The sequence below is a fragment of the Mchenga conophoros genome, linkage group LG4, assembly GCF_057382185.1.
Source record: "Mchenga conophoros isolate Kocher_MC1m ecotype Shallow Benthic linkage group LG4, M_conophoros_male_GT1.1, whole genome shotgun sequence".
NCBI lineage: Eukaryota > Metazoa > Chordata > Actinopteri > Cichliformes > Cichlidae > Mchenga > Mchenga conophoros.
Genome location: NC_140529.1, coordinates 24532387 through 24557468, shown reverse-complemented (window position 1 = coordinate 24557468; position 25082 = coordinate 24532387). Strand labels below are relative to the sequence as shown.

The window sequence follows — 25082 nt, the reverse complement described above, 5'->3', positions numbered from 1 at the left end:
TGTGTAGAGTTAGAAATGCTACAGAAAGTGTTGAAATTAATGCAGATACCAGAGAGTTAAATCAAGTGGCACATACCAAGGTTTTTTTGTTGTTTGTTTGGGGTTTCTTTAGAATAAAGAAGTTCAGTCAGGAGAACAACTGAGATAATCCATCCACAATACGAGGTTAGTCATTCATATACTGCTGCATGAGCTGGGCTGTAGTTACATCCCAAGGTTTTAAAAACTGAGCTTAAATAAATGATTAGCGGTAATAAAAGCCGAGGGAGGTCAACAGTGATCACTGACTGTTTTAGGAGCTTTTTGAGATTAAATAGAAGAAAATACATAACATTAAACATGTTAACAACACAAAAGCCATATTAAACGCAGAATACTTTAGGCCCGGAAATAGGATTCGTCACGTCATCACTTGACGACCGGATTGGGAGCCATGGGGTTTTTTTTTCTTTCGCTCACCCTCTCTCTCGCACTTTTTTTCCACTTCACTCCGCACGCGAGCCTTGTGCTTTGTGCTGGGAAGAGAGGGGAGGGGTGGTAGTTACACTCTCAGTAGCACAGGAACAGAGCAGGAGGGAGACAGAGAAAAAGAGCCATGGACAACAGTGTCACATTAGAAAAGTATAGTAATAATCCACAACTATTTTCAGTTGCGGATGATAAAGGATTCAGAAAGTTTATTCATGCAGGCCCAAGTTGAAATGTAAATAGCTGGTTTTTGTATTATATGATTTATTTATTACATTTTATGTGGAGTGAATGAATAAAAGTATATTTACGGTGGCTGCTAGAGACAAAGCACATACAAACCCCGAAGCATGTACAAACTCCAAAACGCGCAGTGTTGAGCTTTTGTTACCTAGTGGCTACACAAGCCAGCAAGTACCAACAACTGGATTTGGTGTGTGGTAGTAACAGGTAAATGAACTTTTTTTTTTAAATTATTTGAATATATATGAGTGCTTGTGTATAAATACACAAAAATTACACGTATGCTTTCAATTGCGTAATTTAAGTGATCTAGGTAGCTCTGTTTTTGAAGTTCAGTTAACGCTAGAAATGTGTTTTGGAGTTTGTACATGCTTTGTCTCTAGAGGCCACCGTATATATTTATATATAAACATATATAAATAAAACCACTTCTGTTTTGTTTTTTTACATTAGTAATTCCTTTTGTGCATAATTTTATATTGTTGTTAATAATAAATTAATTAAAGCAACAAAACAACCTGAAGAGCCAGTTGGGAGCCAAAAGAGTTGGTTCTCTAAAAAGAGCCAGAAATCCCATCACAACTACTTTGTGATAGGAATGATCTCTAAATTAATATTCTTTGTAAAAGATATGATTGACCTATTTTTGACCAATTTCAAGTCAACAGGTCATTTATAACAGCTTAAATTCAGTGCCAAGGTAGTTATCCCCGACAGAATTTGTTTTCCCTGGATCAGGTGAATTTGCTTGGTGGGGAGAGCGGATCCAATTAACTTCGCCTCCGTAACGATCAGAAGCTGAAACCTGCAGTCAGCTGAGACTGAAGAAGTCACTTGGATGAGTGACAAAACATTCCTCCCACTGAAAACAGTCCAGATGAACAGAATCAACTTTTTGGGATACTAGTTTCTGTTTCTTTGTTACTCTCGAATTCATCAAAGAGGCAACCTGGCTGTCTGTGTAAATGCTGATGCTTTCAAGTGTCATAGCAACATTTACTGTAATCGAAGCAAATATCCCGATTTCGACTCGGATTTGTTTGAGTACAATTATCCATTTGTGTTAACTGTAAAAGGGATACTGTAAAGTTACTATATTTAAGCTACAACTAGATGTGCTACAGCCTTATCATTTTATTATTTCTGTCCTTGCCTGGTTTTAATTAATAATCCAAAGAAAATAAAATCTCCCAAAACATTAACAGGTCATGAAAATTCATTCAGACTTAGCAATTTGATGATTCATCCACCTTAATTATTAAAAAGCATCAGTATCTGTATCAGAATCTTTGATACTGGGCCTGTGTTTACAAGGTATCAGATGGATACCAAATCACATCACTAGTGTGGGGACATTCATGAATATCCTATTGTGCCCCCCTCCCTGCACACACCGCAACACCGCAAAAACCACACCTTCCCACACATTGATAGCATTATTCAGAAAAATTCTTTAACTTTTATGCTGATTTGGATTTGCAATATTTTTATTGTGTTAGGAAGAGCCAAATACAACTCAACCACAAAAGGAATCAGTCAATACTTCTGGTCAAGTAAGTATAAAAAACTGTTTCATGACACTCCTCTTCAGTATCTGTACTGCAAGTTACATTTTTAAGTAAACATTTTACATAGCTTTGCACTTAGCTTTACCTACCCTGCAAACAAAACTATAAAGAAACAGCTGATTTCGATCAGGTAGGGATTACTGAAATTCAGTTAATGAACCAGCATGCTTTCCTTCATTCATACAGTGGGATGCAAAACTTTGGGCAACCTTGTTAATAGTCATTATTTTCCTGTATAAATCGTTGATTGTTACAATAAAAATATCAGTTAAATATATCATATAGGAGACACACACAGTGATATTTGAGAAGTGAAATTAAGTTTATTGGATTTACAGAAAGTGTGCAATAATTGTTTAAACAAAATCAGGCAGGTACATAAATTTGGGCGCTGTTGTCATTTTATTGATTCCAAAACCTTTAGAACTAAGTATTGGAAGTCAAATTGGCTTGGTGAGCTCAGTGACCCCTGACCTACATACACAGGTGAATCCAATAATGAGAAAGAGCATTTAAGGGGGTCAGTTGTCAGTTGTAAGTTTCTCTCCTCTTTTAATTTTATCTGAAGAGTAGCAACATAGGGGTCTCAAAACAACTCTTAAATGACCTGAAGACAAAGACTGTTCACCATCATGGTTTAGGGGAAGGATACAGAAAGCTGACTCAGAGATTTAAGCTGTCTGTTTCCACAGTTAGGAACATATTGAGAAAATGGAAGACCACAGGCTCAGTTCAAGTTAAGGCTCAAAGTGGCAGACCAAGAAAAATCTCGGATAGACAGAAGCGACGATTGGTGAGAACAGTTATAGTCAACCCACAGACCAGCACCAAAGACCTACAACATCATCTTGCAGCAGATGGAGTACTGTGTATCGTTCAACCATTCGGCGCACTTTACACAAGGAGATGCTTTATGCGAAAGTGATGCAGAGGAAGCCTTTTCTCCACCCACAGCACAAACAAAGCCGCTTGAGGTTTGCTAAAGCACATTTGGACAAGCCCGCTTCATTCTGGAATAAGGTGCTGTGGACTGATGAAACTAAACTTGAGCTATTTGGGCATAACAAGGGCATTATGCATGGAGGAAAAAGAACACAGCATCCCAAGAAAAACACCTGCTACCTACAGTAAAATATGGTGGTGGTTCCATCATGCTGTGGGGCTGTGTGGCCAGTGCAGGGACTGGGAATCTTGTCAAAGTTGAGGGACACGTGGATTCCACTCAGTATCAGCAGATTGTGGAGACCAATGTCCAGGAATCAGCCCCGGTGCAGTGCTGAAGCTGCACTGGGGCTGGATCTTTCAACAAGACAACGACCGGAAACACTGCTCAAAGTCCACTAAGGCATTCATGCAGAGGAACAAGAACAACGTTCTGGAATGGCCATCTCAGTCCCCAGACCTGAATATTATTGAAAATCTGTGGTGTGAGTTAGAGAGAGCTGTCCATGCTCGGAAGCCATCAAACCTGAATAACTTGAGATGTTTTGTAAAGAGGATAGGTCCAAAATACCTTCAACCACAATCCAGATTCTCATTGGAACCTACAGGAAGCGTTTAGAGGCTGTAATTTCTGCAAAAGGCGGATCTACTAAATATTGATTTCATTTCTTTTTTTGTGGTGCCCAAATTTATGCACCTGCCTGATTTTGTTTAAACAATTATTGCACACTTTCTGTAAATCCAATAAACTTAATTTCACTTCTCAAATATCACTGTGTGTGTGTCTCCTATATGATATATTTAACTGAAATTTTTTATTGTAACAACCAACGATTTATACAGGAACATAATGACTATTAACAAGGTTGCCCAAACTTTTGCAAACTGATTTCCGGTATTTGCCAAAAACTGATTGCTTGTATTTAAATTGCTATAAGTAACTTGTTGGGCTATAATATGTGAAACACATGTCAAATGCATCCCTCATGGATGACATAAAGTCATCTCTCCATCTCCATCTCCATCTCTCTCTCTCCTGCTTTTTTATTTCTCTCTCTTGCTCCATCTCTCTCTGCTGCTCTTCTGTCTTCTCCACTTTTGATGATAAATCAGCCTGGTGCAACATGTAAGGATTGGCACAATTTGTTAAGATTTTGAGGAGTTTGAGAAACTAACCTTAAGCATAGAATAAAATTTACTATCAGTAACTTCATAGCACCCGCCCAGCACTATATAAACTCCGTCATGCTAGCTAGTACGCAGTACCAGTTATTCTAAGTGACTGTAAAAAGTCAGCACAACGAAAACAAACTACAGCTAAACTTGGTTTATATCTGACACAGATAGACAGCAGGTCATAACTTCTTACCTGAAGTTCAGTTCCTCTGCCACTATGACCGGCGGCTGCCTCGGGTCTCTCCTCCTCTTACCTCCCCTTTCCCTTATCCACCTGCTGGCCTCCACCACTTGCTGATGTTGCTAAATCTGTGGAAGCTATGCCATAGCTACCGTCAAACAATTCAGTTATTTTTACACATTTGGCAGCGTCTGCCTGAAGGGCTTGTTTCTTTTTGGCCCTAATTTTTTCTGCACCTCCTTTCCTTTTTTTGTTCTCCATTTTCTTTAGTTGTCTATAAGATTGCTAAACAACGGGGAGGGTGCATCTGACCTCCTCGGCTGTAATTGGTCCAGCCCAGAGTCGATCATGACCAATTGGCCAATCCAACACCTTTCATTATTTATACCCTTCCAAAAAAAAAAAATGATCGGCCCATAAAAACAAAAAATCGCCAGCGGCCCACCGGGCAAATGCCCGGTATGCCCGACGGCCAGTCCAGCTATGGACGAAAGGCCCAAATGCATAGAAACAGCTGTGTTTTCAAAAATACCCGTGTAGATGTGGACATAACGTAAAAGAGTTAGTAGTTTATTTTATTTCTACCTGTAATTTATTGCTGTTACTTTTATTTGCTTAATTGTTTACTAAATGTTTGAGGTGTGAGATTAACCGCAATGGAGTTGGAAAACAAAATATGGGTGTGTGTGGTTGGAGGATGTGTTTGTGCGGGGGGTGGCAGGGGCAAACATTTTTCTAATAAAACAAAGGGGGCCTAGCAAAAAAAGTTTGGGAACCACTGCGCTAAAGTGACCTGAGTCAAAGTAAAGCCCCAGTCACACAAGCCTAGAGACCAGTCTGTGACTTAAAATCCTTACAACCACCAACCACTAAACAACTGATGCAGTTACCTGATACCTAATACCAGTGTTGGGTAAGTTACTTTAAAATAGTAACTTAGTTACATTACTAGTTACTTCTCTCAAAAGTAACTCAGTTACTTCAAGTTACTCGTTACTTTCAAAGTAACTAGTTACTAGGGAAAGTAACTTTGGTTTTACTCAGAATTCTCTTGTTAATGTGTTTCTTCCATAACTTTGCCAGTCTTCTAGCTTGCTTACTTGCCACAAGTGCACTGTGCCACCTACCAATAGAAAGGAAAAGATAATGTGCATATTTCCACGAGAGAAATCCCACGCCTGGACCGTCATTGACTGCTGCCATGATTCTAGCCTACGTCACAGCGTCATGTGCGCCTTTTACATCCAACACAAAAAGTGCAGTCGTGGTGCTTTCGATTGTACTCAGAACTCGGAAATTCTGCCTTCTGAATAGGAAGATGTCGGTAACACCAGACTGCAGATGAGCTGCATGTAGGGCTGGACTGGGACAGAAAATTGGCCCGGGCATTTTGACTAGAGACCAGCCCACCACTATAATAAAAACCTTTGAATGAAAACAAACACTGTTGTCACAGTGATGTACACTGTCTTGTTGGTATATATGTATCAGTCTAATAAACTTAAACCTACACCATCCTCCCTATTCTGGTATTCTAAACAGTACTTAGCTGAAACCCGAAGCCTGCTTGGTCGCGTTAACCTCTTGAACTATCTACAACACATGGTGGAAACCTGAAATTAAGACAGAAGAGACTAAGAGGTGAGACATGATCATTACTGAATATTAAAAATAATAACTGACAGATTTAGTGATATTTTCATAAACTATTATAGGAAAAATCATAAAGCCTTTGAATTAAAATAAACAGTGTTGTGACAGTGATGTACGCTGTTTTGATGGTATATATGTATCAATCTATCAATCGTTTGTTGTAAGATTCAGATAATTATTTTTTAAAAGCTAGACATTTTAAATGAGAATAAGAAAGAAAAGTATTTCTTTGTGCCCCCCTTTCCCTGTTAATGCTCTACCTGGCCCTCTGGCAACACTTTGCTAGATCCACACCTGCACAGTTACCAGCTGTCAGCTACGTAAAAAAGGATCCTGCTGTTATTTGTCTCTCAGAAACAGTTCATAACTTCCCTTCAACTCATTCATGTCACCTAAAAGGTAAACCTGTTTCTCCATCACCTGTTCAGCTCTGATGATCCAGTAAGGACATCTCCTGGTTTCATCTTCATGTTTCCCTCACACCAGATAACCAAACCATATCATGACCAGCAGCTTTTTTGCAGCTGTGGCTCCAGCAAACATCAGCTGATACTAGAAATTAATATTAAATAAATTCTAACAACAGCTGATCAAGCTTAAACGTGCTGCTGTTGTTTAGCGCGACATCCGCTGGTTTCCTCTTTCGGCGCAAAGTGAGCGATAAACAAACAAGAGAGCCGATCAGCTGATCATTGATCAGTTTTCATGATTGAAGTAGAAACGGGAGAGGGAGAGGGGAGAATGAGAGAAGAAGAGGCAGCTGTGCAGCGTAAACACAGAATAACTCCAGCTTTGTGCCTTTTTCATTGTAGCTGAATTACGGGACAAACTGTTCCTTTTCACCTCAATAAGAAACGCGTAATATTTTCTCTGAATACCAGACGGGACGGTTGGCAACTCTACTAACTTATGAACAAAATAAAGTTCAACATCATTAACTTCATAGCACCCACCCAGCTGTATAGAAACTCCGTCATGCTAGCTAGCACGCAGTACGGAAAAAGTCAGAATAACGAAAATAAACTCCACCTAAACTTGGTTTATATCTGACCCAGAGAGACTGCAGGTCATAACTTCTTACCTGAAGTTCAGTTCACACTTGGACCGGCGGCCGCCTCGGGTCTCTTTTCCTTCTGCGTCCCCTTTCCTTCATCCACCTGCTGGCCTCCACCACTTGCTAATGTTACTGAATCTGTGGAAGCTCCGCGATAGCCACCACACGAAGTAACGAGTAACGACCCTATCTAAATCCCAGTAACGACTAACGCGTTCCTGATTTTGGCATAATAACTAGTTACCGTGCTCGTTACCACAATAATAACGTAGTTACTATAACGCGTTACTTAATAACGCGTTAGTCCCAACACTGCCTAATACACATTTTACCCTAACACAGGGGTGGGGAGCTCCAGACCTCGAGAGCGGGTGTCCTGCAGGTTTTAGATACCACCCTGGGTCACCACATTTGAATCAAATGATTACTTCATTACCAGGCCTCTGGAGAACTAAAAGAAATGTTAAGGGTGTAATTTAGTCATTTAAATTAGCTGTGTTGGGTCAAGGACAACTAAAACCTGCAGGACACCGGCTCTCGAGGCCTGGAGTTGCCTACCCCTGGCCTAACAGCTGGTGGTTGCCATTGATGGGGTGGTCACCAACTGTTCTCAAGGTCTGTGTCACTGGCACTGAATGAGGCTGAAAAGTTGACTCATGCAATCATGTTTATTAACAGGTAAGAATATGAAAGTTTTCCATTTTTTTTAATCGCAGTTTGGTAAAGAACAAACTGTTTCTGTACAGTTGCGATGGTTTCCTGTATAAGTTCAGATATGCATACATGTGTAGTAATTTAATTTCAAATACAAAAGTCAAATATTTACATTTATCCTCAGGATTTGCCATCCATAAGTGAAAAAGGTGAGAAAAATTGGTCTCATTCTCATATTAATACATCTGATGTATTTATTTTTATCTAAAATACACCGTGATCACAATTTTCAATCTTGAAAGATTTTTTTTTTTTATCCAATAAGGAAAGAGAAACTCAGATCATTTTCAGGGTGAGTCCAGCCAATGGCAACCACCTCCTAAACGACAATACAACTGTGCAGCAGGATCACAGTCAGGTATATGAAAAGTACTAATGTGCATTTTTTTAATATAATAGCTATAGTATGAACTTGTAAAATCCACACTCTTTACTTTTTTTGAATATCAGTGGGCCACATTTTGCATTACACTGCTTCCTGTTTCCTACTAATTAGATTTTACTTTCACTTTGACAGAAAAAGAAATACTGTTTGAGGTCAAAGAGATAATGAGACATGTCAGTGAAGGACTACATGGCCGTGACAAGCTCAAACTTTTCCTAAAGTGAGTAATAAAGGTTTCCTTTTTTTTGTTGGACATTGTTCCAACCAGTTCCAAAAAAGTTAGGACAGTCTGTAAAATGAAAATAAAAACAATATTCATGAAATCTCATACTCTAATATTTTATTGACAACAGGACACAAAAACATATCAAATTCCTAAGCTGAGAAAATGCACCATTTTAAGAAGTAATTGGGTAATTTTGTATTTGATGTCACTATGTCTCAGAAAGGTTAGGAAGGCAAATTTTAAAAAAAATCTAGAAAGTAAGTGTTTGCAAAAAGAAACAGTTGGAGGAACATTTTGCTGTAATTTGGTATAAAGATTTAAACTCTGTCAGAGCTCAACATGGAGCTGTGATTCAGTTCATTCCATTGTTAAGGTGAATTGTACCAGAATCCATCATTTCACACTTCAGAGGTGATCAGTAGCTTTTGAATACTGATTAATATTTCATGTTTTTCCACACATGTAGTCTTCAGAGACGTGAAATTATAAATATCAAGTCGAAACATTGTAATAGTTTTTTTAAACAAATTTTCAAAAAGAAATCTCAATCATCCAGGTAAGTAGATCCCATTGGTTGGTCAGTGGTTGTTGATAAATGGTCATGACAATTTGCATATTAATGATTAAGGAAGTGACCTCACAGCCCATTGTTCATTCAGTGGGCTAGTTTATAAGGCTGAGGAAACCTGCAGTCAGCTGAAACTGAAGAAGTCACTTGGATTAGTGATGAAACGTTTCTCCCACTGAAAACACCAAGTCCAGATGAACAGAATCAACCTTTTGGAAATCTTTCTGATTTTCCCACATTTTAAGTTTAATGTTCCTAAGAATGGGTGAGTTAATCCATATTTAAACTCTTTCAACAGGGATAAAATCAAGGATTTTGAGACAGAAAAGAGACACCTGGTTGGTGTCTTTGGTAGAACTGGGGCTGGAAAGAGCTCTTTAATCAATGCCGTCATAAATAAGGAGGGCCTGTTGCCTTCTGGAAGTGTCAGTGCATGTACCTCAGTAATGATAAAGGTGGAGGCTACCAATGGATCAAAGTATGAGGCACACATTGAGTTCATTACAAAAAAGGTAGAATGAAATATGAACATGATGATTCTTAAAGCAAATTTATGTGTTACAATCTAGCTGCAAAAACTGCTTTACTAAAATTAAGATGTTTTTTTGTTTTTTTGGAAGGATTGGGAAGATGAGGTGCGATCACTAAGACAGGTTTTTGAAGACAACCACGACCATGACGACGATGATGATGACGATGATGATGATGACGATGATGATGATGATGATGATGATGATGATGATCTATTTGACCCTAATGGAAAGTTATCAGCGCTGTATGGAGAAGGTTGGAAAAAAAAATCCACTCTCAGCCTCATGGAGAAAGGATATTTTGTGGATATTCCAGAGTTTCTAAATTCTGATATAAAAATTTTGAAAAGTGACTCAGTAAGTGTGCAGTACTACAGACCAAAATTAAAATTCGCTTCTTCTTCTAGAACATAGGAATACTTGCAGTTTAAAACATACATTAGATTCAAGGAAGATCAGTGTGTGGCTTATGAACATCATATAGAGAGTAGTAGGAAGTCACTAAAGCAGCAGTTAGCTGCATTAAAGCTGCATCTTTTCAGTAGGAAGATGATGTCCATGCTATCTAATGCCTCCCTATTTGGAAAGTGTAGACAGAGACAAAGCATCGGTGAAGGAGATGATGCAGCAGTCTATTGCTAAGATAAATGTTGGGAATATGTAGATTTTTTGTGTGGTTTTTTTCTTTTACTTTCTTTTTTTTTTTTAGTGTGTAAGAATATTCAACATTGCTATCAATACATTTTTCAAGAAATGTATTGATAGCATGTATTGAGATATTATTTCTTAGTTTGATTTCCTGTCTTCTTTTCATGCAGTTTTTACATTTTTTGTTATGAGCACATACATTCAATTGTCTTGTATTCATACTGTTATTTTTTGCAGGCTGAAGGGTTGTCTGAAGAATTGGTGAAATATACAAGAAATGTGTCAAATGAGACAGAAGAAGTAAAGAGGTGGTACTGGCCGCTTGTGAAGTGTGTGACTGTCAAAGTGCCAGACAATGATTTTCTTGATCTCGTCACACTCGTGGACCTTCCTGGAAATGGTAACTTTAACAGAAGCAGGGATCAAAATAGGTGGAAAGAGGTAATTCACAGAAGTCATGTCATCTTTCTTCAAAGCATTAGTTATTTATAATTTACATAAATTCATTTCCTTTTCAGCTTATTGCCAGTTGTTCTACAGTTTGGATTGTGACTGAAATGACTCGAGCAGCATCAGAAAGAGAAGCCTGGGACATCCTGGAAGGTGCCAGCAGCCTGCTGGGAAATGGTCGAAAGTGTCAGCAAATTCATTTCATCTGCACCAAGTCAGATAATGAAAAACCAGATGATCTGTAAGTCAAATATACCAAAAATTGCAAATTACAAAGAAAGTTTGGAACAGATACACATGGTGACCATAAACTTCACTTTTATGTTATTTCAAGAGTGAGGATGTCCATTACAACAGAAGCTAATTTCTCCCTTTGTAGTAGGCCACTCGTTCAGAAAAGTGACAAATTAATTCTCAGTCAAGTGAAAGTGGGTAAATGTGGCATGTTGTATAAAGCACTTTAAGTAATCTGGGAAAGTAGAAAAGCGCTATATAAAAATCAGTCCATTCACTGTCTGAACAGAGTTTCGACATGTTACTTTTGCACTGTTTTGCATGTTCTGGCACATGTTGTTATTGCATGGCTTGATTAAGGTACATATTAGGCTGACATCTGTGGCCAGCGCGGAAACTGTTCTGGGCCAGCAGTGTGTCTACAACTGGCCCATGGCTGCACATCACCTACAGATGGCCCACATACCGCAATGAATGACGGCCCTTTGGTGTGTGGACCACCTGAGGTTTGCCAGAGGTAGTCACACACACATACACTGATGTGTGTGTGTGTGTGTGTGTGTGTGTGTGTGTGTGTGTGTGTGTGTGTGTGTGTGTGTGTGTGTGTGTGGTCGTTTATTACTTATTGTTGTGGGGACACAAGTTTGTTTACACACTCACATTGTGAGGTCTCGCCTACTTTATGGGGACAAATTGCAAGGTAAATCATTCAATTTTAGGGTGAAGGCTTGAGTCTGGGTTAAGATAAGGTTCAGGCAGGGATTTGTATTACTACAACACCTGTTGTAGTAATACAACTTATTATAGAATAACTTGGCGTTTTACTACCCTTATCGCACAGTGTTGCCTTGAAGCAACAAACCAATATCTGTTTGGGGGGGGGGTCAAATTATTAGGGACCCTAAAGTCAAAGTCAAAGTCAAAGTCAGCTTTATTGTCAATTCTGCCACATGTACAGGACATACAGAGAATAGAAACTACGTTACTCTCAATCCCTAGATAAAATAGCAAATGAACATTTAAATATAAGAGTGATTAAAAATGCAAGTAAAATAATTAAAAAGTAAAATTTAAATAAATAAATACAATACAATTTTTACATATAACAAGAAAGCTATACAATATACAATATAATGAGTAAATGACATTGAGTGCAAACCAGGCAGAGTAGTGCAAATGGGCAAATAGTGCAAATGGAGATTTGGTAATGTACGGTAAGAGATAGTGTAACAACAAAGTCTTATGAGGTAGTGGCAGTCCAATGCTCCACAAAGTGACTGGTAACTGGTGCAGGCCAGTGAGTGAGTTAGAGAGTGTGTGTGTGTGTGTGTGTGTGTGTGTGTGTGTGTGTGTGACAGAGTTCAGTAGGACCGTGGAGGAGAGAGGGGAGAGGGGGCAGAATCGGGAGGGAGTTAAGCTTCCTGACAGCCTGATGGATGAAGCTGTCCTTCAGTCTGCTGGTCCTGGCCCGGAGACTCCGCAGTCTCCTCCCCGACGGCAGCAGCTTGAAGAAGCTTTGCATTGGGTGCGTGGGATCAGCCGCTATGCAAAGGGCTTTTTTAGTGAGACGGGTGCTGTAAATGTCCTGGAGGGAGGGGAGAGAGACACCAATGATCCTCTCTGATCCTCCCCCAAAATAGGGAGAAATAATGTTTTCCCCCAAATTTAAAAAGTCATGCAGTAGAGGGTTAAGAACTATACACAGTTAGGTGCCGTCATGCAGTCTATGAAACAGAAGTGCTGCTCCATCACACTTTCCTTGGCCCACGCTGTGGTACCGGCCTGCTTCAAATCCACCTCCATCGTCCCGATACCCAAAAACTCCAACCCATCTTGCCTCAATGACTACCGCCCAGTAGCACTCACCCCCATCATCACTAAGTGCTTAGAGCAGCTGGTCCTAGCACACTTCAAATCCTGTCTCCCCACCCTGGACCCCCACCAATTCGCATACCGCCAGAACAGGAGCACAGAGGATGCAGTCTCCATCGCACTGCACTCTGTCCTCTCACACCTGGACAACAACAACACATACGCCAGAATGCTGTTTATAGACTTCAGTTCAGCATTCAATACAATCCACCCCTCACAACTCATCAGGAAACTGACAGACCTGGGCATCAGCTCCCTCATCTGCAAATGGTTACTGGACTTCCTGACCAACCGCCCCCAACATGTCCGGCTGGATAACCACTGCTCATCTACCATCACAATGAACACCGGTGTACCACAAGGCTGTGTGATGAGCCCTTTCCTTTACTCCCTCTTCACCCACGACTGCAGACCTGCTGATGGTTCCAACACCATCATTAAGTTTGCAGATGACACCACGGTGATTGGCCTCATCAGTGACAACGATGAGGCCGCCTACAGGGAGGAGGTGGATCGTCTGGCTGAGTGGTGCGACACAAACAACCTGCTGCTTAACACCGAGAAGACCAAGGAGCTCATCGTGGACTACAGGAGGAATGCTGACCCACATCCACCCATCCACATTAAGGGGACGGCTGTGGAGCGTGTGAGCAGCTTCAAGTTCCTGGGAGTCCACATCTCCGAGGATCTCATCTGGACGACCAACTGCTCCAAGCTGGTCAAGAAGGCTCACCAGCGCCTCTTCTTCTTGAGGACTCTGAGGAAGAACCACCTGTCCTCAGACATCCTGGTGAACTTCTATCGTTGCACCATCGAGAGCATCCTGACCAACTGTATAACAGTCTGGTACGGGAACTGCTCTGCCTCGGACCGGAAGGCGTTGCAGAGGGTCGTGAAAACTGCCCAGCGCATCGCCGGAGCACCACTTCCTGCCATAAAAGACATCTACAGGAAGCGGTGTCTGAAAAGGGCTGGAAAAATCATCAAAGACCCCAGTCACCCATCACATGGACTCTCCACCCTCCTGCCCTCTGGGAGGCGCCACAGGAGCCTCCGGACTAGGACCACCAGGTACCGGAACAGCTTCTTCCCCACAGCTGTCAGACTCCTGAACTCTGCCTCCTGACATCTGACCCACGTTAAAACATGGACTGAACATACACACACCCACAATGGACAACTGTACCCTCAAACACACAATAATAACATGGACTGAACCACCACTCACAACCACCAGCACTTTATATAGCCTCTGTAGAAATTATCCACATATCTCACTTATCTTAACTGCACTACTGTATAGCTCTGTAATAATCATTCTGTACATACGATAACTTTTAACCCTACAACTGTTTACAACTTGCATAGTTCCCATTTCTGTATAGCTGTATATCTCAGATTCTGTAAAGTTATTTATTTCATATTCTGTATAGTTTTTCATATTTATATCCTGTTCATAGCCTGTACATAGCTTGTACTCACTACAGCCTGTACATACTTATAGTTATAGAATATTCACAACATACTTCATACCGTGTACATTATAACATTCCATAATAGACCCACTTCTGTAATATATTTACATATCTATATTATTGCTAATATTTATTGTAATATATCTATATCACTAAAGCACTTCTGGATGGATGCAAACTGCATTTCGTTGCCCTGTACCTGTGCATGTGCAATGACAATAAAGTTGAATTCTATTCTATTTTATTCTATTTATTATATATATACTATTTATTCCCATCACGCAGCTCGCTATGAAACCTAACTGAACAATGCGTATCCTGTCTCATGCTCTTGGTGTTATCAGCACCTGCAAAGGGAGTTATTTTCTTCAACTACTGAGGCTGAAATAAGTTCATCTAGTTTTAGAGTGTTCGGTGGAAGTTTCCATTACAGTGCCACAACTATGCGCATTGTTGCGGATTCAAATATTAAGGAGGGATACAGGAGGGGTTTGTTAAGGTTCAAAAATATTGGGGATGGAGACAAGAGAAAAACCACAATAACAACACTGGTCCGGTCGGGTTGAGTCAAACGATGATTTTAATGATCACACACGTGGGAGATGGAAACTGTATGCAGACAGCATCAGATCTCAAAATGGTGGAGCATTGCTCAAACTGTTATAGCCTCTGGTGCCTCCCCCTTATCATAAAAAGCCTAAACATTCACATGCTTTCTCTCACACAGCGCCTAAGCTACGACCTTGGCTCCCCGTTTATCTGCTCCTGCTGAGATGGGGCAGAAAACTCCAGCATATTCTGTTCTCTTCTAATCAGACAAATAAGGCGATGACTTTTCTGCAAACAGCATTTCTTATAACTCAGCAGTATAATGCATCATAAACAATATCATTCATTCACAACAAGTCAGCAGTTTAATGTAATGCAAATCAGTTTAACTAATGCAATAGTTATCACCTTCTTCTAATTCAGGAGAATAATGCAAACTAAAACTACATAATAATTCACAATCTTTAATTAGGGGTATAACATGGCATAAAATAATATTATAATCTAACAATTCCCCCTGATGAGGTCATTAGAATAATGACCTCACCAACACCCTTCAATTCAGTGTGGCCGGGTTCATCTCTTCTCACTCCTGAGGTCCTTTGTCCCCGAGGGGCGAACCATATGTGGGATGACCTCTGTGTTTGCGCAGTTCAGATGCAAGAAAAACTATTATTCCAACAATAGCGGGTACAGATGACACTCCCCAGGTCTCCCACAGCTTTTAGCCTTTATTTTATTGCTGCAGCTACCAGTGTCGTCCAGTTGGGTGATCCTCTGCTCTTTATTCTTCAACCTTAGGGGTTAGACAACCCTTCAGTCGTGGCACAGATCAGGGGATTATTCTGCCCCAATTTCAAACAACGATCTGTGTATCCTCCAGAAAAAGGAACAGGAAGGCGTCCCCTTTTTTTTTTTTTTCCCAAACGCCTCTCGAACTTCGTTGGTCTGGTGTTCCCGGATTTCCGCCAAACCCTTCATGGTTATTGCTGTGTTTATGGGATCCATCCTTTTGTGGTGACTAGCTGGAGCCCAAACGCCATGACCCTTGGACCCAGTTGATGTCTCGGCAGTCACTGTGTCTGTCTCTGCTGCGGAGGATCCTCACATATCTGTGACCTCGTCTGGTGTCTGTTCCTTTCCCTGTAAGAGACAGAAAACCAAAACACCTCTCTTCCTACCCCTAATAATCTAATGTTGTTATCTATTGACCTTCTAGTGATTCAGAATTGGTCTAAAACATTCAGAATGTCCCAGGGACTTATTCTAATCATATCCTATGTGTGTGTAAGCGTGTTTGCATTTAGCCCTCTGCACTCAAGGCATTTCCTACACTTTATCAGTCCGGACAATCACGCCGAACGAAGCTTCTGACCTTCAAAAGGCCGAGTGCCAACTCGTTATAAGCACATTTGCAAGGTGTGTCTGAAAATTATTGAAACCCCTCTTTTTAACAAAAGACAAAGAAATTAACAAATCTTCTAAACGCTACTCAGTTCATTTCAATGAGTAATGATTAAACATGAAAGTGATGGTTTATGCTTTTTCACTGATTCTCTAAAAGGTCCGTCTTCTCGGACCGCTATTAGCTTAAGCTTTACCATACCTAAGGTATTAAAGACACAAATGAAGTTATAAAATGTTCAAATAATCCTTGTTTGATGTTAAAGCTCAACCTTCCCCCCCTTTTTTGACACATTCCAATGTGTCAAATCAACGGAGCTAGAACATTCAAAAAAAAGTTAGGCAGCTACAAAGTTTCCCAGACTCTTAAGGTGATCCACGTGTAATGTACTGACTCATGTATTTAATATTTTAATAAATGTCGTTTAATCAACTGCCGCTACTTAAACTTAACAAAAGGCATAATTGAAGAAAAGATCACAAAAAATAACATGATATCAGTGTTTTGTAAGCGCGTGCGGCCTTCTATGCTCGAAGCCTTTTCCCTCAATAGATCAGTCAGACATTCACGCTGACTGTAGCTTTTAACCCTTATTAACTTGAGCACAACTCTACAATGAGCAACAAGTTGCAATATGTATAAAAATGATCATGGTTACACCTGCAATGAAAAATTATATCATTATCCTAACACCTGTAAATGGAAGATTCATCAGAGGTTATAACAATCACAGAACACAGATGTTAGTATAAGGTCAAAAGCTTCAATAAATGACCATCGATGCAATGCTTGTTGCATGATTCTCATACAATAATAATGCTGATATTAAAAATAACAGTAAAACACCCCCTTTTATCCCGTTTCACTTGATACCTAAACATCTGTAAATGCCTCTTTTAAATTGTTAATTTTATTTCCCCCTGTTCTCCCCAACCCTCTCCCGCCCCGAAGATGTCCAATGCCATCCTCGTATGGACTGTCAAAAGTGGCTTTAACGCTGACTGTTCTGACAATCCATTTCATAACGTTTCCTGGTCAGATTTGCCAATCTCTGCACCAGGGTTTTAAACGTTTCGCCATTTTCATTAGTTGTTATTTTTTATTTAGTTTCAACTCCAGATTTTCAATTTTTCCAGTTGTAATTAGTTTTTACCAATTCTTTGCTAGTTTAGTCTAGTTTTTATTTTCTGAAACTCCTTAGTTTCAGTTTAGTTTTAGTTGTGTTTTGCAAAAATTAAGTGTAACAAAATCTCAGTTCCATCATATCAATCATGCTCTTCTGGTTATCCTTGGGTGTTGAGACTAATCACTATTAACTCTTGCCGCACCAAATGTTCCTAATTTTGGTTGAAGTGAATTGATAACCTTTTTGAAGGCGATTGTTTCACACATTTATTTAGATGTCCCAGTCCTGTTATCTCGGGATACATCACGCTGCCTTATCTGGGGTTAGCTGTTTTCGGGGGATGCGGGTTGAGTGGGGGAGCTCTTCAAGGAGGGGGAGAGTGCTCCCCCTGATGAGGTCTTCTAGGTAAGCTAGGTTAACCTTCTTGTGTGAGCTTTTCAAGTGCACTTTAAGGTTTGTGGGATTTTTCGTGTCATAAATGTCCCTCATAACCCCCTGATGGCCCAGTAATTCATTTTTGCGCACTGTAGTACACATTTAGTTTTTGCTTGTAGCTCTCATACTCTACTTGCCACTCCTCTAAGTCCTGATATTTCTTAGAGAGGACAACAGTACCTTTAAAATTATATCACATGTGTGGGGGTGTGGCCTTGTCAATTGTTTTTCCCACCTTTTCAAAATGGCTGGCGTGCCCACAAGCACATTTTATGGAAGAAAGGAAGGTAAGCTTGATATTTACATTTAAAATGTTTTGTTAAACTCAGATTTTTATTTTATTCAAAAAAATAAACATCTAGTAAATAAGTTGAGGGGTCTTTAAGAATTAGGCTTATTTAGTTTCACAGAGAACATGACTAATTTATTAATGTGTGCTCTACACATTGGGACTTTGTACTTATATTTATTTCACTTTTTCCTAATAGACAACTTTTGACAAAGGCGGAGAGAATTCTTAACAGAATTATTGAGGGAGATTCAAACATAGATTTTTTCAAAATATGAGAGGGTCAGGACCCACTAGAAGCCACACAAAGATTATCGAGATGCAGTGGCACATGTAATAGAGAAAACCACAGGGCCACCTGAAATCTGTTGTCCTATCTGGTGCAAAACCAACATGTAGGAGACTCTGGAATTTTGATTTTGAGTTAAAAATAAAATATGGGTAAAATGCAGAAATGTTTTCCAGTAAAGTAAAAAAATAAGAGTCGCAATTATAGCTGAATCCATGACACCTAATTGTTTCTACAAGATCACTTCGTTGCCAAAAGTTATCAGTGATCTCAATGTGTGAAAAGAACTCACAGTATCTGGAGTTCAAGCTCCTCTTGGCTGAAAAACCTGGGACAAACATGTGAACAAGACCTGAATAGTACCAGTAATGAAGAGTTCTTTCCAAAGATCAATAAAAGGAAGCCCCCATCCGATGAGAGTGTAGCAAAATATGGTTCACTCCACTTGCCTGAAATGGTTAAGAGTCCAAGGCATTTCAGTTGTAGAATGGGTGCAACATATGTGAGATGTGGGAAGTGCCAAATGTTCTTTTGTGTCTCCAAATAAAAATAAAAAATCACAGTACTTCCTCCGATATCATAAATAAATTGACTTTTGTGAAATAGAAAGCCCAGTGCAATCACTTGTTCCTGAACCAATGGCTTACAGCTAGTGAAGTGTCAGTGACTTCTAAGTTGATCCCTGATCTACATTTTTTGATATTGTTATATAAATAAGTTTTAATATCCTGCTTACAAAAATTTCAGTGGAACATGTAATCTTCTTAAATAGCTCTTGAATGTTGTTAGTTTCACATTCGTGATCAATGAACTCCCCTTGTGCACTGTAGTGCACATGTTGTAAAATTTAAATAAAATTAGTTAAAAACAATTTTGTTTTTGTAATGCATTTATTTTACCGTCCCAACACTTGATTTATCTTAAAAAGGAAAAGAAAAAATGAAAATACTTATCAATGCAACTAAACACATTTTGCTATAAATCTAGTTAATTTTGTGAACTTTCATTACAGTATTAGTTAGTTTTCCTTTTTGTTTTGATTTTATTTCCGTTAACGCAAATTTTTTCCACTTCTAGTTTTCGTTATTTCATTTGTTGTCTTTAATAATACTAATCTTCTCTACACCCTTGAATAAACATACTTAATATGATCAACATTTTTGCTGTGTATCAATTCACCTTTTTTTGATTCAAATGCTCCAGCCTTATGTGGTTTGTGACATGTGTTGATCTAAACCTCCACTCTGTCTCTAAATGTTTGAAGAATTTTTCAAGTTCGGGGTCAAATTTTGAGAATTTGACCATAAGTGAAAGTTATGGCGTTATCACCCCCTTTCGGGATTACCTTTTTCCAGTTTTGATGATATTCCTCCCCATTCTCTATTTTTTGCAAGTACCCCTCTTCGGTGGCGAGAAACTGTTGGTGTGATCAAGCGGGTGCTGTAAAAACAAAAGCTCAGGACAGAACAGTCACCAGTCATGTACTTCATTCAAAATTAACATATATCGAACTTCCTATTGATCCTCTGAGTGTAATGGTACATTTTAATTTTGCACTTCTCAAAACTAAAAACAATATTTTCTTTATTTTACCCTTGTTCTTGTGCAGCACCACCCCTCAGCACATGCCCCTGTTATTTTATCTTACTTTTAAATTGTTGACTACTTCAAGAAAACGCCTAAAAGACAGGGACCAGTGTTTATCATTACATATCTCCATTTTGAGTGTGGCTGTCTATCATTCCCCTGTTATTGATAGACCTCGGTGGAGGTTTTTTGTTTGTTTTTTTTTTACCTCTAAAAAAATTAATTGACTTTTTACAGTGACCCACTATGGTTAATAATAACATGTTCAGTCATGAGTGGAATCAAACCTTTTCTTCACTTTAGCATTTAACATTCCCAACCATATAATATGATACATTAATTAAAACACAGCTACTAAAACACAATTTTCTTAATGCAAACATCAGTAACTCAAAATTAGCGACCAAAGGGTTAAGTCTGCAGTTCACACTGCTGTGAAGCTACAGCTCTTTAGTCTCTGTCATTCTTCTGTTCTTGCAAACAAAACAAAGCAAGACAAAACATCCACCCTTCTTTTACAGGCTGGGTGAATTGTCTGTGGACATTCAATAATCCTAAAGTCGGCACCGTTTTTGTCTCAATATCAAGTCAGTTAAAACTTTTAGTCGTCAGTCCATCACAGTCCAGTCACATACATACATCCACACACATTCATACCAGAAGTTGCTGATAATGGAGTCTCACGCGCAACCTATTCGAGGCTCCATCACCAGCAAGATGACGTCATCATTTTAAAGGAAACAGTTCCTTGTTTGTGTTTCCTTCTTTGGACTGGATTGACTCGCTGCAATCCTTTTGGGCTTCAGGATCAGTGTCCAATATAAGTGAATTTCTCCCAAGCCCATTATAATCATGGAGAAAAAATACTTTGCGACTGTTTTCAGTAAGAATATTTTATAGCGCTTTAAAGTTCAATCTCTCAGGCCTGGATTAAAGAGCTGATTTGTTAAATCAGGAACTCACAAAATACCAAAATAACACCACCGGTGGATCATACCTCTCTGATGTTCTTATCTCAGTGCACTGTAACAAAAGCAAAAACAAACGTAACCAATAAAACACTCATATAATAACAGATACTGGGGCCCATTGCAAACATGTCCAAAGATCAAACCCTCTTTCTCTATGTTAGAGAAAGAGAACAATCCAAACCTCACTGATAGAATCAACCTAGTGTCAAACAAAACCCAAAAATCAACCAAAACTTCACACACTATATTGTGTAGGCCTACAGGCACCGTAACTCCTTTTTTCACTGACAAAGACATGTTGGATTGACTTGATTCAATAGTGGACACTGGTTACACACAAATGTTTTGCTTTGGCAGAAACTTAAACAACTGAGTCAAATCAACACAACCTTTTCATATTCTCTCCGAAATAAAACTCACATCATTCACTCATCATTTTCACTCTGTACCACTGCTCCTTATCAGGCTGTGTGAAGCACAGTACACAATTCAGTGGAGGCCTTAAGCCATAAACAGACATTACGCACAGACATTGTTTTCACAACCACACTACTTTAGACCTTGTCCCCTAAATCTACACAAATGCCCTCTGTGTGGCATAAAAAACATTTAACCAATAAACAATCAATGGCTTTTTGTTGTTGTGACCGACTCCATATTCGGATGTTTGTGTGCAGCATTTGTTAGTAAAGCATTCTTCATTGCATCAGCGTGTGTGTGTGTATCACTCTTCATTGCACAAGCTTGTAGATGTGTGTGTGTGTGGATCACTTCTCAGTGAATTGAATCAACATTTCGATTTTTTTTTTTTTTTTTTGCACATGTGTGTGTCATTTCTCACTCAATCAACGAGTGTATATGTTCATATGTGTGTTTCTCTTCATTCTGAGTCAGTGAATGTAGATGTGTGTGTTTGTGTGGGTGTTTGTGTTCATCACTTTCCTGTTCTGGTGTTCTGGGTAAACCACGGCCTGAAGCGTGCCCTGGGGTCCTGCCCTCCTCCTTAACTTGACCCTTTTGCTTCTGTAGCTCCTTCAGGGTTTTGATACGCAGCTCAATCATCTGGATGTCAGTGCCAAGCTCCAGTCTACGCTGCTGCTCCAGCTCTTCCTCTGTTTCTCCCAGCCAAGTCAAGATTTTGTTCAGGTCAAAGTTCAGCACCTGTCACTGCTGCTCGTTCTGCTTTGTTCTCATCTCCTTGCTGAGGTCCTGAGCCTGATTTCAAGTCGTGTGTCTGGGACTCCAAGTCTGATGGGTTCGATAATCAGCCAGCTCCTCCTGAGACATGCTCAGTTTTCTGCTCTGATGCCTTGAGCTCTTACTGAGGGGCAGAAACCTCACAATCTTTTCCGTCCACTTCAGATTCAAGTCCATCGATGTTTTCCTTGCTTTGCTCCACGGCCTTTTGCGGCTCTGCTGTTCGGCTCTTCTCAGAGGTCAGCTCCTGGCCGAGCCCCGACACCTGTGCCTTCAGCTTATTTTCTCCTGGTGTTTTGTCCATTCTGAGGTGCCTCTTGACCTCAGTTACTCCTCCTGTCTCTGGCACGCCCTTTTTGCTGCCCGACGATCATTGTTGGTCCGTCACTGTCCTGCACAGTTTTAATGCAGAGTGGTTAAGGTCAGCATTGTTTTGCTCGGCCTCACTTTTCATCTGGGCTTAATGGACGTCTCGTCACAGCTCTGTCAGCTGAAGCTGTCTTTTTCCATATGGCAAGAGTGTGAAGAGTGTGTGAGAGGGGTGTGTCCGATCAGGCACAATGCTGGTGGCTTTGCGAGTGCCTCGTTTTCCAAATCCAGATGTTTATTTGTCACGTACACAGCAACAGAGAGAACAGTCTGTTGTTGGGATGGCTGAGGTCCTTCACGATCTTCCTGGTCTTGGTCCAGCACCGCCTGCTGTAGATTGAGTGCAGGTCAGGGAGCTCGGAGCGGATGGTGCGCTCTTCTGATTGCACAACCCTCTGTAGAGCTTGTCTGTCCGGCATGGTGCTGTTCCCAAACCAGACAGTGATACAGCTGCTCAGGATGCTCTTGATAGTTCCTCTATATAAGGTGGTCAGAATCGGTGGTGGGAGCCGGGCCTTTCTCAGTCTTCTCAGAAAGAAAAGACGCTGATGGAAATCTCCCCGTGTAGTGAAACGGGCCTTGGATTTAACGCTCTCCGTCTCTGCTGCATGAGATCGTTTTCCTGCAGCACTGTTGACGTTTTCAAGTTGTTGTTGTGGGTCCAGCTGCTTTAGCATTTGGTCAGGGTCACATCAAAGATGGTAAAGGAGAGAGCAAAGATGGTAGGGGGGAGAGCAGGAGTCCGGGGTCAGCCTCGGCTTTTCCGGGTGACAAAGCAGCCTGTAATCAAGCATAAAGAGAAAAAACAAAACAAAAACAAAACAAAAACAGATGAACAGGAAAATGATGTTATTTTGGCTGCGTTATTCAGAGGGGGGAGAAACAACGGGACCAGGCCCTGTGTCAGCCTTCTCTCCCCCTTTTTTTGTTTTTTCTCTCCATATAATCCACTCATGACCCACTAAGCTGACAGGACAACACAGGTACATGTTAAAATTCTTAAGATCATGTTTAAAAGCACAAAAAATTGGAATTTTCTTTCATTTAGTAATCACTTGTATTAATCAATCAGCAGAAAACATGTCACAATTTGACTTTTATTAACCACTAAATTTGTCGTGTCTTTTTTTTTTTTTTTGAAGTTAAGTTGTTGTCCTGCAACCCAAGGAGTTTATTTGTTAGTAGTGGATAAACTTTATTATTTAACGGCGGGTATATGTTAAGTTTCACTGCTTTACTTGCTGGAAAATCTTCACGTGTTCATGGGTGTAAGCTGTTTCTTCATTGCGTGTATGTGCGTTTGTAAATGGGCTAATTTAAAGTTTTTTTCTCAAACGAGGCATTTCTCTAGCACGTGCCTCTCTCTCACACATTTCTCTGCTTGTGTGTGTTTTTGTTTCACCTTTTTGTTGTGATGCTCCGGACGCCTTCCCAACCTCCACAAGTCTGTTGGCCCCAATTTTATGTGTTAAAACTTCTCTTAATTTCTCCTTTAATTCTCTGCTAGCTGCTGTCTTTTTCACCGCTGCTGATTCTTGCTGAGTTTGGTTTCCATTACTATAATTTGCTTCGGCCGCTGTGCTTGTGGGGGCAGTTGGTCCAGGCCCGTAGCCACCTGTATCAACACACTGAGAGATTTATTTAATATCATTTTCATCACTGTTAAATAGACCAGCAGGCAAGACGCCCACCTTTGCACTGCAGACTACATGCCAGTCTCCCAACACACTCCTCTCTGAGTTTCAGTTTTAAAACCCAACATCATTCACACGCTAGTCACTCAAAACCTTATTTGTAATATTATAATCAGCAAAATCAGAGTTTTAATTACAGGCATGTATCATTGTTTGCAACTCATAATTATAAAGCTCAAAAACATGCTAAACAGCAACAAAAGTCCTCTGTGCGCGTCACAGCTCATTTGCATGTTCACACACAATCTAAAAATAGCTCGCAGCGCTGCAGCTGCACCTCACCCACAATCTCACACAAAGCTCAGAGAAAACTCTTTTATTTTATATTACAAAGACGTCTTATATTTACAATCACTGACAGGCCTGACAGATGCAGCACCTAACAAATTTCGACAAATTTAACCATAACGGGTCCAACCGAAGAAAGGTAACTTTTTTGTAATCAATTAAACAGTATCTGTTACTTCTGGAACCGTTTCTGACCTAACTTCTAAAATCCCTAACTCAATTTAACTTTGTCCAAAAAAGCACATCACACCGTTCCAAACGGTGAGGAGAATCTAACTCCTAGCTTATTTCAGGATGCCCTGTACCCCACAGATAAGCCAAACTGAACTAACCCTGTTCGCCGACAGGTCAAGACCGCGCGTCCACGGCCAGGAGGGAGCGTAACCTCCGGGCTATGCGCTTCTTAGCATCTTCCAGTGCCGTCCTATAATAATTTATAACAATTTGAAACAACAGTCAACACCCTAAAACAAGAGTCTGACTAAGGCAAGTCCCA

General features: G+C 40.1%; 1 protein-coding gene across 1 annotated transcript in view; it reads left to right on the top strand.

Moving 5' to 3' along the window:
• The window catches only part of LOC146576135 (nuclear GTPase SLIP-GC-like), a 41938-nt gene that overhangs the window by 9223 nt on the left and 7633 nt on the right, over window positions 1–25082 (top strand). The window contains exons 5-11 of the mRNA XM_085271192.1: window positions 8124–8148; window positions 8265–8357; window positions 8517–8604; window positions 9477–9690; window positions 9799–10065; window positions 10594–10797; window positions 10875–11047. Coding sequence (XP_085127318.1) covers window positions 8124–8148; window positions 8265–8357; window positions 8517–8604; window positions 9477–9690; window positions 9799–10065; window positions 10594–10797; window positions 10875–11047 — 1064 coding nt within the window. The remainder of the gene's footprint in view (window positions 1–8123; window positions 8149–8264; window positions 8358–8516; window positions 8605–9476; window positions 9691–9798; window positions 10066–10593; window positions 10798–10874; window positions 11048–25082) is intronic.